At 35.1% G+C, this 12,058-nt stretch overlaps 1 protein-coding gene across 1 annotated transcript; it reads left to right on the plus strand.

Annotated features, from left to right (window-relative positions):
- The first annotated feature begins 685 nt into the window (after positions 1–685).
- On the plus strand, positions 686–11,452 carry LOC126979548 (P3 protein-like). Its single transcript, XM_050828907.1, has 10 exons — positions 686–831; positions 1,761–1,913; positions 3,339–3,488; positions 4,953–5,083; positions 5,778–5,897; positions 6,478–6,652; positions 7,746–8,008; positions 8,783–8,969; positions 10,666–10,741; positions 11,286–11,452. The coding sequence occupies exons 2-10, from the start codon at positions 1,769–1,771 to the stop codon at positions 11,389–11,391; spliced, it is 1,353 nt and encodes a 450-aa protein (XP_050684864.1). The 5' UTR covers positions 686–831; positions 1,761–1,768; the 3' UTR covers positions 11,392–11,452.
- Positions 11,453–12,058: the final 606 nt, after the last annotated feature.

The following is a 12,058-nucleotide window of genomic DNA, read 5'->3' on the forward strand; positions in this document are numbered from 1 at the left end:
TCAAAACTTGATTTCTTTTGATATTCTTACTACACGTTGTTTCAGTTGCTATATGTGTGTCTATATTAAACACTAGCTGACCTGACAAACGTTGTTTGCATATAAATTATTTTTAGAATTAAACCGTTTCTTGGCCATTGCAACATTACTTTATTTTTTATACTAGCTAACCCGGCAAACGTTGTTTTGCCATATAAATTATTTAGTGTTTTAACTGTATAATAATGTATGTGTGTATAACTGTATAATAATGTAACTGGCCAAGGATAGTAATAGAATAAGAAAATAGTTTTTTGACAGGGCCAATTATTAGATGTATCTCAGGGCCCCATAAACTCACAGTCCGCGCGAGCCCGTCCCTGCTTTCTACTTCTGGGAGACAGTCGTGTTAATATTAACCTGGGTCTGTGTATGAAACACAAATATTCAAATTAAATTGTAGTATTATTTGTCAAATATTTAAACAAGATACTGAATCGTCCGCAGATAAGATATAGAGTTTTGATGAATTCGCTTGCTATTTCTTAATAACAGATAAATTTCTTACGAATTGTTATGTGTGTTAATGTCCAGTAGATCGACACATTGATTGTAAAGATTTAATATAATTCATTCTTTATCTCTGATAAATTATACGTGAAAATTACCACGAGATATACAACTTTAATTATCATTTTGATAAATTGTCGGTTAATCGAAATTCAACCTTATTATAATTCACAATGATTAAAAATAAATCATTGATTTAAAAAATCCATTCGCGTTTAGTACGCGTATCATTCAAGTGTGCTGTTTTATTTTCTTTTGTGCCCTGTGGATTAATAATAAAAGGTATGTATTTATTTACGTTTTTATTATTAACTTAACAAGATGTCTATATGAACGAATAAAGCTATTTATACAATAGCAAGACATCGAATAATTTAGGTATATAATAAGCTTAGTTATATAAGTATATCACCTATAAGTACAGATAACTCAAAAAAATTATAGATACATACTTACCTAGTAGATATGAAAAGTCAGTATCATTAAAAATATTAAGTTTTCAAAATGAAAACTTCTTTGGTAGCGTTGTCACTTTTTGGTAGGGGAAAGTCTTATGGGTTGCTTGACCGACATGCTCATGACTGAAATAAATAAAATAAAAAATATAAATTTATATAAAAAATACATATTAATGTCTTGTGTGCTAACTTCATAACAGCGTACTACACGGTGGTCTTATACCGTTGCCATATGGCAACGTGAGCAAACAGGAAGTTAATATATTATTGAAACTAAGTTTTAACATTTTAATTGTATTTAAACATTATAAAATTTCAATTTTTAATACTAAAAGTTCTAAGTTTTCACTTCTATCAGTAGTCTCTACAAAAGCTGCCATTTTTTTTAAAGTCATAATAGTTAGTCATATAGACTGAAAGTTTTTGTCGATTTTTGTTTGATGTGTTGCACTTATTTAACATCATTTCTCATGTCATATAAGATTTTTCCCTATTTCCATGCAATTAAAGTACCTACTCATGTCTCATGTAGCCTGCCTCATGAGTCAAAGAGACAGAGCATTTTGTGAAAATATCCTTCCTAAATTATGATAAAAATAGAACGTCATTGACTAACATTAACAAAACATAAAAATAACTTGAAATACAACGTGTGAATATAAACCATTCTAAAAAATGCCTAATCCTGAAAAGATCGGGCGTAAAAATTTAACGTGACTTTTTCCTTAAAAGCTGAAATTTATCTATTTCCAGAGATCAAAATGGTGGCTCTTTTTCTAACTGTATTACTGCTACCAATGTTTGTGGTCGGACAAACACAATCGTCAGACTTAGTGGCAACATTTGAGCCTGATAATATTTTAGTCAACATGAATGAGTATGGCTACGTTGATTTTATAATCACAGGTTGGTACTTAACTTAAGCTACTTCTTTATTGAAAACGTAAACAACTAATATACAGGGTGGCGATACAATGGCGACAATAAATGAACTCACTGTATAACTACTTAACATTCGTCATAAAAAAAAATTAAAAATTACAGCAAATAATTGAATTCTTCAAACAAAGCAATTGTACATTTAGAAAATTTTCACCGGTGGGAACTCCTTTGCACACGATACCGGCTACATTATGGGTACCACAACGGCGCCTATTTCTGCCGTGAAGCAGTAATGTGTAAGCATTACTGTGTTTCGGTCTGAAGGGCACCGTAGTTAGTGTAATTACTGGGAAAATGAAACTTAACATCTTAAGTCTCAGGGTGACGAGCGCAATTGTAGTGCCGCTCAGAATTTTTGAGTTTTTCAAGAATCCTGAGCGGCACTGCATTGAAATGGGCAGGGCGTATCAATTAGCATCAGCTGAACGTCCTGCTCGTCTCGTCCCTTATTATCATAAAAAAAAGGAAATGTGTAAGCATTACTGTGTTTCGGTCTGAAGGGCGCCGTAGCTAGTGTAATTACTGGGCAAATGAGACTTAACATCTATGGTCTCAAGGTGACGAGCGCAATTGTAGTGCTGCTCAGAGTTTTTGGTTTTTTCAAGAATCCTGAAAGGCACTGCACTGTATTGTGCAAGGCTTATCAATAACCATCAGTTGAACGTCCTGCTCGTCTCGTCCCGTATTGGCATAAAAAAAGCATTTAGAAAACTAAAGTTTAATCACCTTTACGTGGGCGCTATTCACCTACGAGTTCTGACGGCTACGATGTGGCTACGGCGCGGCGTAGGATAAGGTCGTGTCAGTGCCTACGCTAGCCAGCGGCTACTAGATTATTTACAGGATGTTCCGAAATGATATTATGGTATGATATTATAAATTTATTTATTTAGGTGAATTTTTTTTAAGATTACGGTTAAGTCGCTCTATCCGTGTGTTCATTTAATGTCGCCGTAGCGCCACACTATACAGGGACGTATTGCATTGTTACTGCATAAAAACGTCAATTATCTAGGGCTCTCCCAAGATGCGTTTTGTAAGGTATTATTTATTTTTTTCATCTCGACGTATTTTAGGACCCGTGGAAATGACCAACGAATGTTAATATAAAAATAATATTATTAAGTTACCTTGTGTTAAATGTATAACTACGCATGTTTGACGTGCGATTTTTTTGTTTAAAAGCTATTTTTTTTATGGAATAGGAGGACAAACGAGCGTACGGGTCACCTGGTGTTAAGTGATCACCGCCGCCCACACTCTCCTGCAACACCAGAGGAATCACAAGAGCGTTGCCGGCCTTTAAGGGAGGTGTACGCGCTTTTCTTGAAGGTACCCATGTACCCATTTTCATCGCAAGAGCCTTTAAATTAGATTACATGGTTTCAGGATCGTTACAAGCAAATGATGTAGTGACAGCCACGTCGTTGCGAGAACAACTGACATCTGTGGAGTGGAATTCATCGAGGACTGTTTCGGAGGAAGCTGCCTTAAACGGACAATATGTTGGCAGGCTGAGGATCAACGGTGTCTTCTTGGGTTGGTGATTTCTATGTAAATAAATCTTAATATTCTTAGTATTTTATGTCATGTTCAACCCCACAACTATATGGAAAGTAAATTATAACAAAAGGGACGAAACGTTAGATTGTGGAGCGGATTTAAAATACTCAAGGATACTCTAAAAACTCTCAATTTATTGATCAACTCATTGCCGTAAGGTTACTAAGCTGTTTTCACAAGCTGTTTTGTACAGATGGTACAAATAAAAATAAAAATATTGTTAAAAATTCATTATGCTCCTGTTCTATAATTTAGCTAGCTCTATTTGTCGAGTGCCCGTTTGCACTAAACTTCTTAAAGCGCCTATTAAGTAAGGTCTAAATTGACATTTTTTTGTATGGATTTGACGCTTATAAGCATGGCCTTAGCTACTTTGGCGATTCTTAAGTTAAGTGCAATCGGGTAGTATGACAACATTCTTGGTTTAGGGTTTTTGACGTGACAACGTCTTATAATTCGATAGAGCCGGCTGCACGCACGAAAAAACATGACTCATGCGGCGTTACCTCGCTCTGAGGCGTTCCATGTAAGGCTTGAAGTGCAAGCGAGAGCGCGGATCGAGCGACAAAGAAGCACAATCGGCCTTTGCGTTCGGCAGTGTTCGACATCAGAATAACACAGATTGTAAGAAATTAAATATTACACATGTTTAAAAGTTGTAAAACAATTGCTCAACGCACATTTATACTTGTAAAAACTATTAAATTGTAAAAAAAAATTGACATAATTGTATTTATGCGTACAAATAAATGTAACTTGATCAATTTCATTGTGATTTCCAATTACCTCCTTCTCTATATACATACAAATCTATTAAACAAATGAAATTAAAATTTTCTTTTGAAAAATGCTACCATTCCATCAGTATTTTCTTAAGACGTTGTCACGTTCAACTATCGTCAGTAAACCGACTTTACAGACAACCAATTTTTTTCATTTCCAAACTACACAGAAACGCAGGTGGCATTTTATTTTTTTAAAATACTGTTTATATTTTACTAAATATGGGAATTTCGCCTGCAGAGCTTACCAATCATTTGAATTTGGCGCCAAAAATCCGCCATTTTTTGATATACCCAGTTTTTTTATGAAAATAAGCAGGACGTTCAGCTTATGGTAATTGATACGCCCTGTCTATTACAATTCAGTGCCACTCAGGATTATTGAAAAACTCTAAAATTCTGAGCGGCATACAACTGCGCTCGTCACCTTGAGACATAAGTTGTCAAGTCTTATTTGCCCAGTAATATCACTAACAACGGCGGCTTTCAGACCGAAAACAGTAATGCTTACACATTACAGCTTCACGGTAGAAGTAGTAGTGTCACTTTCACGGTAAATATTGTTTCAGACAATTTTTGAGCATGGTTGTGAGTCTAGTTGTTTACTGTACGTCACTGCCTTTTTTGCATTAATATTTAATTGTAATTCTGCCTTCAGGTAGAACAGACATTGTATCTGCGATACGACGCGGCACTTTGGAATTGCCCACCAATGGAACTCTTCCCGTTACTGTTATCAGACCTCAAAGAGTTATAGATTCTATATTTACCACAAGTGTTGCTGTGTTTGTAAGTATTTTCATAAATAATTGTGCATAATTTCAAGATAATTATGGTAGATACATTATGATACAACCTTAGATAATTTATAATTCTAAATAGAGCCTCTTGCTGCTAGGATACCGATGAAAACAGAGGGTTCGTGACAAGCTACGTCTTACACTCGCGATTTGTGTTAGTGTGCGTGCGTTGCCCAAAATAGAGGTTAACTGTCAACCTACATTTTTTCGGCGTTTTCACAGCTGTCACAGTTTATCTAGACGTATAATTATTGATCTAAGGATACAGCTTTGCTTAGTACTTAACTGAGCAACGTAACATAAAAGAATTTGTCGTTGACATTAGTGCGTTGTATCAATACCTATTAGTTGATATTGTTTAATCAATACTTTGTTATAATCTGTATTATTGTAAACATAAAATATACGTACTCTTATATTATTGTACTTACAGGATGAATTTTTTATGTTGGTGTGAATGGCCAAATTTGAACTAAGAGAAATAACTAAAAGTACTCAAAGGAGTAATTTTTAATAGTTGAATACTTATTAAGAAGGTGTTTTAAAACTTATTTTTGTATAAAAACCTGAGTTACCAAGTTTTCTGATAATTAATAAGTATATCATTTGAGACGTATGAGTGAACTATAATTTTATTAAGTAGGGCATTTTTTGTTACTTTAAAACTCGTGTATTTTCACCAGGTATCCCTCATTTTCATAAACTTTGGTTGCGCGATGCACTGGCCCACGGTGAAAGAGGTCATCAAAAAACCTATTGGACCGGCTATTGGCATGTGTGGGCAGTTTCTCGTTATGCCGCTGGTAATTTATTTTTTAATTGCCCCTATAAGTTAAAGACCCGAGTCCTAACGCAACACAATGCGACCTAAGGCACAGCTCAATGCCACAGTATTACAATCCTATACAGCAGCGCAACGGCTTCGGACGCGTAGGTATTCGCAATATCAAAGGCAGACATACAAGGGTTGTCACAAATTAGAAATAAATATAATTATTATTATATAATCATGTTTCTCTTGATAAGTGGAATAGTTCATCTTCCATTACGAATTTTTTAGCCCCTACCAGCATAACTCCAGCATAGCCCTTTACCAGATACGTATTTCACCTCAATATATTGAAATAATAAATTGGACCTCTGTTTCTCGAATGTTGATTTTACAACCTCGAATAGCTTGAAATAAAATATGCTACCGATCTTAAATATTCCCTGAAAATAATGAAAATATAATTTTAAACATTAATATACAAATGTTTTTAATAACACATTTGAATTTCGTCCATTTTCTAAATACGACCATGGGTGGACAAGGTCCACTATACAGGATGGCCCCTTTACATTTAAATATCAGCATCTACACATTTTGTTTTTTTTTTTCAGCTATCTTTTGGTCTAGGTTACCTTATATTTCCGGATGACCCAGAGCTACATTTAGGACTATTTTTCACCGGGGTTTCCCCGGCTGGTGGCGCTTCCAACATTTGGACATTTATTCTGGGAGGGAATCTCAATCTATCGCTCGCTATGACGTCAATATCTACTATTGGATCATTTGGTATGATTATAAACATTAATATCATATATATGTATTCTGTTTATTAAGTGATAGTGGGGACAATTTGTGGTAATTTTAACCCCCATATGCACTATGCAAAATTGAATAATTTTTGTGTCGAACCCAAACTTTAACATCTAATAGATCATTTTCTCCTGTTGGTGAACAATGTAGGTACTATTTTAGGAGTAGATTGCCATCTGTGTAACACTAGTTAAGTACCAGGATCGCAGCGGTACCTGACGATGGTTCATTACTTAGATGAAGTGTATACCTGGATGTGACAACCAAATAATAATACCGTGCATGAATGACATCAAAACATTCAAAACTTTTAGGAATAACAGGACGTGTTTCTGGTTTATTTGTCAGTCGCAATCGTATTTTATATGTAATTTATCTATTCAATAAAATCTGATTCGATAATATCTGACAATTACGTAAATATAGCTCAAAATTGTTGTGTTGTAACTTTTTGGGAAAGTTTATGTGATGTTTCTTAAAAACATGTGATCAGATACATTTTTTTTAGATACGAATACGAACGATACTCTTTTATATAAGTTAAGCAGTAAAACAGAATTCCATTGACTTACAGACAAATACCCACATTATCGGCCAACACAATAAGAGCCCAAAATTTCCGAATTTGTGAAAACCATTAATATTGTACTGCTGTAGCCCTATTCTCGTAACAAAATAATAGAATCATAACTTTTGCAAATTACGTGATTAGCACTTTTTTTTAATGAATATACGGGACGAGACGAGCAGGACGTTGAGTTGATGGTAATTGATACGATCTGCCCATTACAATGTAGTGTCGCTCAGGATTCTTGAAAAACAAAAATTTTGAGCGGCAATACAATTGCGCTTGTCACCATGGGACATAAGATGTTAAGTCTCATTTGCCCAGTAATTACAATAGCTCCAGCGCCTTTCAAACCGAAACACAGTAAATCTTACACAAACTGCTTTACGACAGAAATAGGCGCCGTTGTAGTATATAGGAGCCTCCCACTGGTATATAAAACTACTGATAATAACAAAATTTGATAATGTGAATATCAACATTTGTAATTTATAATTTCAGCGTTTATGCCGGCTTGGCTCTTCTCTCTCGGACAAGTGGTGTTTGCCAATGCAAATATCGTCGTTCCGTACGCCCGAATTGGATACTTCGTAGTCGGTCTGACAGTGCCGTTAGGAATTGGGCTATCAATGCAGAAATTTACACCAAAACTCGCGATCTTTATGGTCAAAATACTCAAGTGTTTCTCGACATCTTTGCTTATTTTCATCATCACATTCGCAATTATTACGAATCTGTACATATTTGAGTTGTTCTCATGGCGTGTAAGTATTTTTTTAAAGTTTAAACAAGCAAGATCTACAAGCGAAGCTGTAGGGTAGTTGTAGATTTCAGTGCCACTCAAGAATCTTGAATGTAGTTAGTTTTTAGTAGAACCAGGGTTTTGTTCGTCATTTTGGGACATAAGTAGGCCAATAATTTCGCTTACTGCGTCGCTTTTCAAACTGAAACATTAACAGCGTGTATACAATAATCCAGCCAAAACCGTTATAGTATCTATGAACTTATGTGTACCTAGTTCAATGTTATATAAATCTCTTCTTATGTTCACATAAAATTCTTATCTAAAAATGTTAAACGTATTGTCATTGAACTTTTATCTGTAAAATGAAACATCTATATTATGATGATGCATTGCTAGGACTATTAATATTAAAAAAAAATGTAGTTGCACACTTCTCTTTGGCGGTAGAACAAAGCGTCGCTGTGGAACCCATTTAACTGGTATCTTGTGTATCGCTGAGACCCAACTGAAAATGATGGCACTTTTTTTAATATCGTAACACAAAATTGACCTTACTGATACTCAAATATACCAGGTAAAGAAAAATATTTACAAAGACTACATGGTCTTGTAAACTATTTGGGTTCCCATTCAAACACAGTGAATTTGTTTAATAAATCTCTCAAAGGACTAGTTGTGGTCGCTAGATTGGGAATGTAGGGACGCAAATCGTTTGTAAGACCTAGAAGTCCTTGTAAATTATTTCTATTACTATCTGTTACAGGTACATTTAATAAATAAACTCCTATTCCAGATTGTTGTGGCAGGTATGGGTTTACCATGGCTTGGCTATTTGTCAGGCTACGCTGTGGCCCGCATTCTTCGCCAGCCACATGAAGACGCGCTAGCTATCTCTATAGAGACTGGAGTCCAAAATATGGGCATTGCAGTGTTCCTACTTAGATACGCGCTGCCCCAGCCAGAGGCAGACTTGACGACGGGTAAATGTCGGAGCAAATAATCACACACTTTCTAGAAACATCGAGTAACTTTGTTCAAAACTGTCACTGCGGATTTCTATTTCTCGCGGTTTTAAGCATTGACTACTAGTGCCCTATTAGCTCGTTCCCCCCACGCAGAGGTGAAGCGATGATTTAAACATGGAAATATTATGTAATACTTATAGTATTAACTATTATTTCTATGAACTTACCATACCTAAGCCAGACTTAGTTGTCTGTGGAACCAAAAAAATGCTTGTATGGCGACATTCAAGTACGACAATGCTATTTTAGGCCATAGACTATACATTTCTTTCATAGACAATAAAGTATGTACTTGCATCAGTGATCGTGGCGTTATAAATGACAGATAAAAGTACAGGTGAAGTAGTGTTATTGCTATACACTTTAAGCTCAGACTAAGTGAGTTGGCTACAGCTGGCCACAACTCTTGTTACAAACAATCAAAGTGAGACGTCTTCTTTAGACATTTCCTTTTATGTCAACTGTCACCTGTCAGACCAATTATTTGTACCTATCTATGGCCGCTTATGGAATTCATTTTAAATTTTTAATCCCCCGAACTTTAACAATGTTTGCAGTAGTAACCTATCAGGCTGTAAAAAAACCTGTACCTATAATATCTAAAGACGTATTATATTGGTATCAAATATTAAGAATATATACACATTTATTTTCAGTTAATAAGCACATTAAAAAAGTTATAACGTACCCAATTATAAAAGCTTGGACACCTCTGCCATCATTTTGATTTTGCCCCGCCTACACACCCACTGGACTCCAGCTCTCACCCGATCCGACAAGTGCCGTACTCTTTCTAGAAAAATTCTCTTTCTGCGATTCCGCGCGCAGTGTGATCATGTTGGGCTCGGGACCAAATTTTCCTATAAAAAGCAAGCTCGTCCAACTGCTCGCTCAGCTCCTCACACAGAAATCGTAAATATTGCTCTGTTCATCGTATTATCGGATAACAATTGCAAGATGTCTGGAAACTGTGGCTGGCCTGCGTCACGGTGATGGAAAACATTGCACTATGGCACCTCCTGACCGAGTGGAAAAAAAACGTTATTCGTATTCCCTGCGAGCTGCGGTGTAGTTACAATAACAAATGCGCCCTAGGCACATGAGCATGTTGAAATCCTCTTCACTCGAGTAGGTACTCGACGTTGATGCAGAAGCGAGTTGACGGATGACTAAAGCAGTAATTCTTATTTCCACGATTATCGCGATTTTAGTCAAAGGACAGCGCTGTGCCGTCCTTATTCTTTTCAGCTGAGCGGCGGCTGATGCAAGCTATCCGCCATTGAACCGAGTTCCTGGGCGATGACCTTAGTTTAGTGGAATAAAATATAAGTCAGGGGTAGTAAACGTTTTTACAACATTTAATATGAATGTTCTATTTACTATAGCGTTAAATCTAAGGGGTTTTTATATTTATATTATTTTTAGTCGTTTCTCCGTATTTAACTGCATATCCATGTTTAAGATGTTACGTACGGAGTATAGTACAGGGCTTATTTAACACAGTGTAGGTATAATATATTGGTTGTTTTGTAAAAGGATTCATAAAATATATTTACATCATAATTGTTATTGTCTCCATCTTGATAGCATTCGTTGGGTCGTCTGCCCGCTTTGTCATTTTAAATAATATTATGGATTATATATTTTTCAGTGGTTCCCGTATCGGTATCAATAATGACGCCGTTCCCGATGTTGAGCATACTTCTATATCAAAAAATCAAGGCTTGGTATGTATTGAGATCCATTTATTATAAACTTTAAATTGATATCTGCAAATATTATCAAAATATTCGAATTTAGTAAAAAATAATTAAATGTTTCTTGTAGAATACTTATAAAGAGTTTTCAGAAAATTATGCTTCTTTTAAAAGAAACATTAACTTCGTCATCGTTTTGCAATTTTTTTTTTCTTTCTTTAAATATACGAAGGCATTATGCGAGCATTATATTAACAATCATAAATATACCTATATATACCTAACTGTAAATATAGAAGACAACTTTAAATTTAAAGAAATAAACAGAGTCAATTTCATAAAATACAATTATTGGAGTTTAGCAAGCTACCAACAATAAAGTTGAGCCTGGAGGTGAAGCTTCGCTAAAGATTGGAAGAGGAGAAGGCCAAAACAGGCCGGCAACGCTCTTGTGATCCCTCTGGTGTTAAAAAAGAATGTGATCACTTAACATCAGGTGACTTGTACGCTCGTTTATCCTACTGTTCCAAAAAAATTACAGTATCTCAATGATTAATTATTATTGTTATTGCAGTGTTCAAAATCGAAATCGAAGTGCGAAAAATATCATAGAAGATCCCACAACAGAATCAGATGTTCCTAAAACAGTATTGGATTCCAAACAATCAGACACCACGTAACCCATTGTGATGTAAAATATTATAATAAGCTGTAAATAAAGTTTTATTTATTGATATTCAATGACTGACTTTATCTTTGGCCAAAAATAAGAATGGCGGTGTACTTCCTCAGTAAAAACAAGCGTACAATCTCCTGATATTAAGTGATGTTACGTTTTACGTGCATCGAATTTGATGATGAGGATGATAGGTATTATTTTAGTTTGCGGCGTTTACTTAATTAATATTATCAAACGCCGAAACCACGCATTATAAGAAAATTTTGCGTTTTTTTATTATAACAAAAAAGTTCTAAAATATACTGCGTGAATCAGAAAGGGTATAACATCCCTTCATTGCTACGTTATATAAGTCATAAGCAATAGTATTCTAATGTTTAAAATTTGAATAAATAAAATAAATAAAAATAAAAAAGGCTGTTAAATATTATTTTTCAATTTCTTTTCTTAGACAACCCTAACTTTTATAGAGACCGCGGTGGAGCCCTTAACAAAATAAGGTAACCTACCTACGGACTTAAACATTATCAAAGCGTAGGTACGTACCATTCTTTTTCATTTGTATCCTGCGCAGCTTTTAATCATACATCACTACAACAGAAAACACCACATCACGTCATGTTGATTATGTTTTAGGTAGTTAGGTACCTAAGTAGATATCTAGTTAT

Source organism: Leptidea sinapis, chromosome 3 (genome assembly GCF_905404315.1).
Source record: "Leptidea sinapis chromosome 3, ilLepSina1.1, whole genome shotgun sequence".
NCBI lineage: Eukaryota > Metazoa > Arthropoda > Insecta > Lepidoptera > Pieridae > Leptidea > Leptidea sinapis.

What these genes read in the sequence shown, in the direction of transcription:
- LOC126979548 (XM_050828907.1), top strand. Translation starts at nt 1,769, where the DNA reads ATGGTGGCTCTTTTTCTAACTGTATTACTGCTACCAATGTTTGTGGTC. An exon ending in GATCAACGGTGTCTTCTTGG is followed by an intron (nt 3,489 to 4,952) that starts GTTGGTGATTTC and finishes TTCTGCCTTCAG; the next exon opens with GTAGAACAGACATTGTATCT. An exon ending in AGAGGCAGACTTGACGACGG is followed by an intron (nt 8,970 to 10,665) that starts GTAAATGTCGGA and finishes TATATTTTTCAG; the next exon opens with TGGTTCCCGTATCGGTATCA.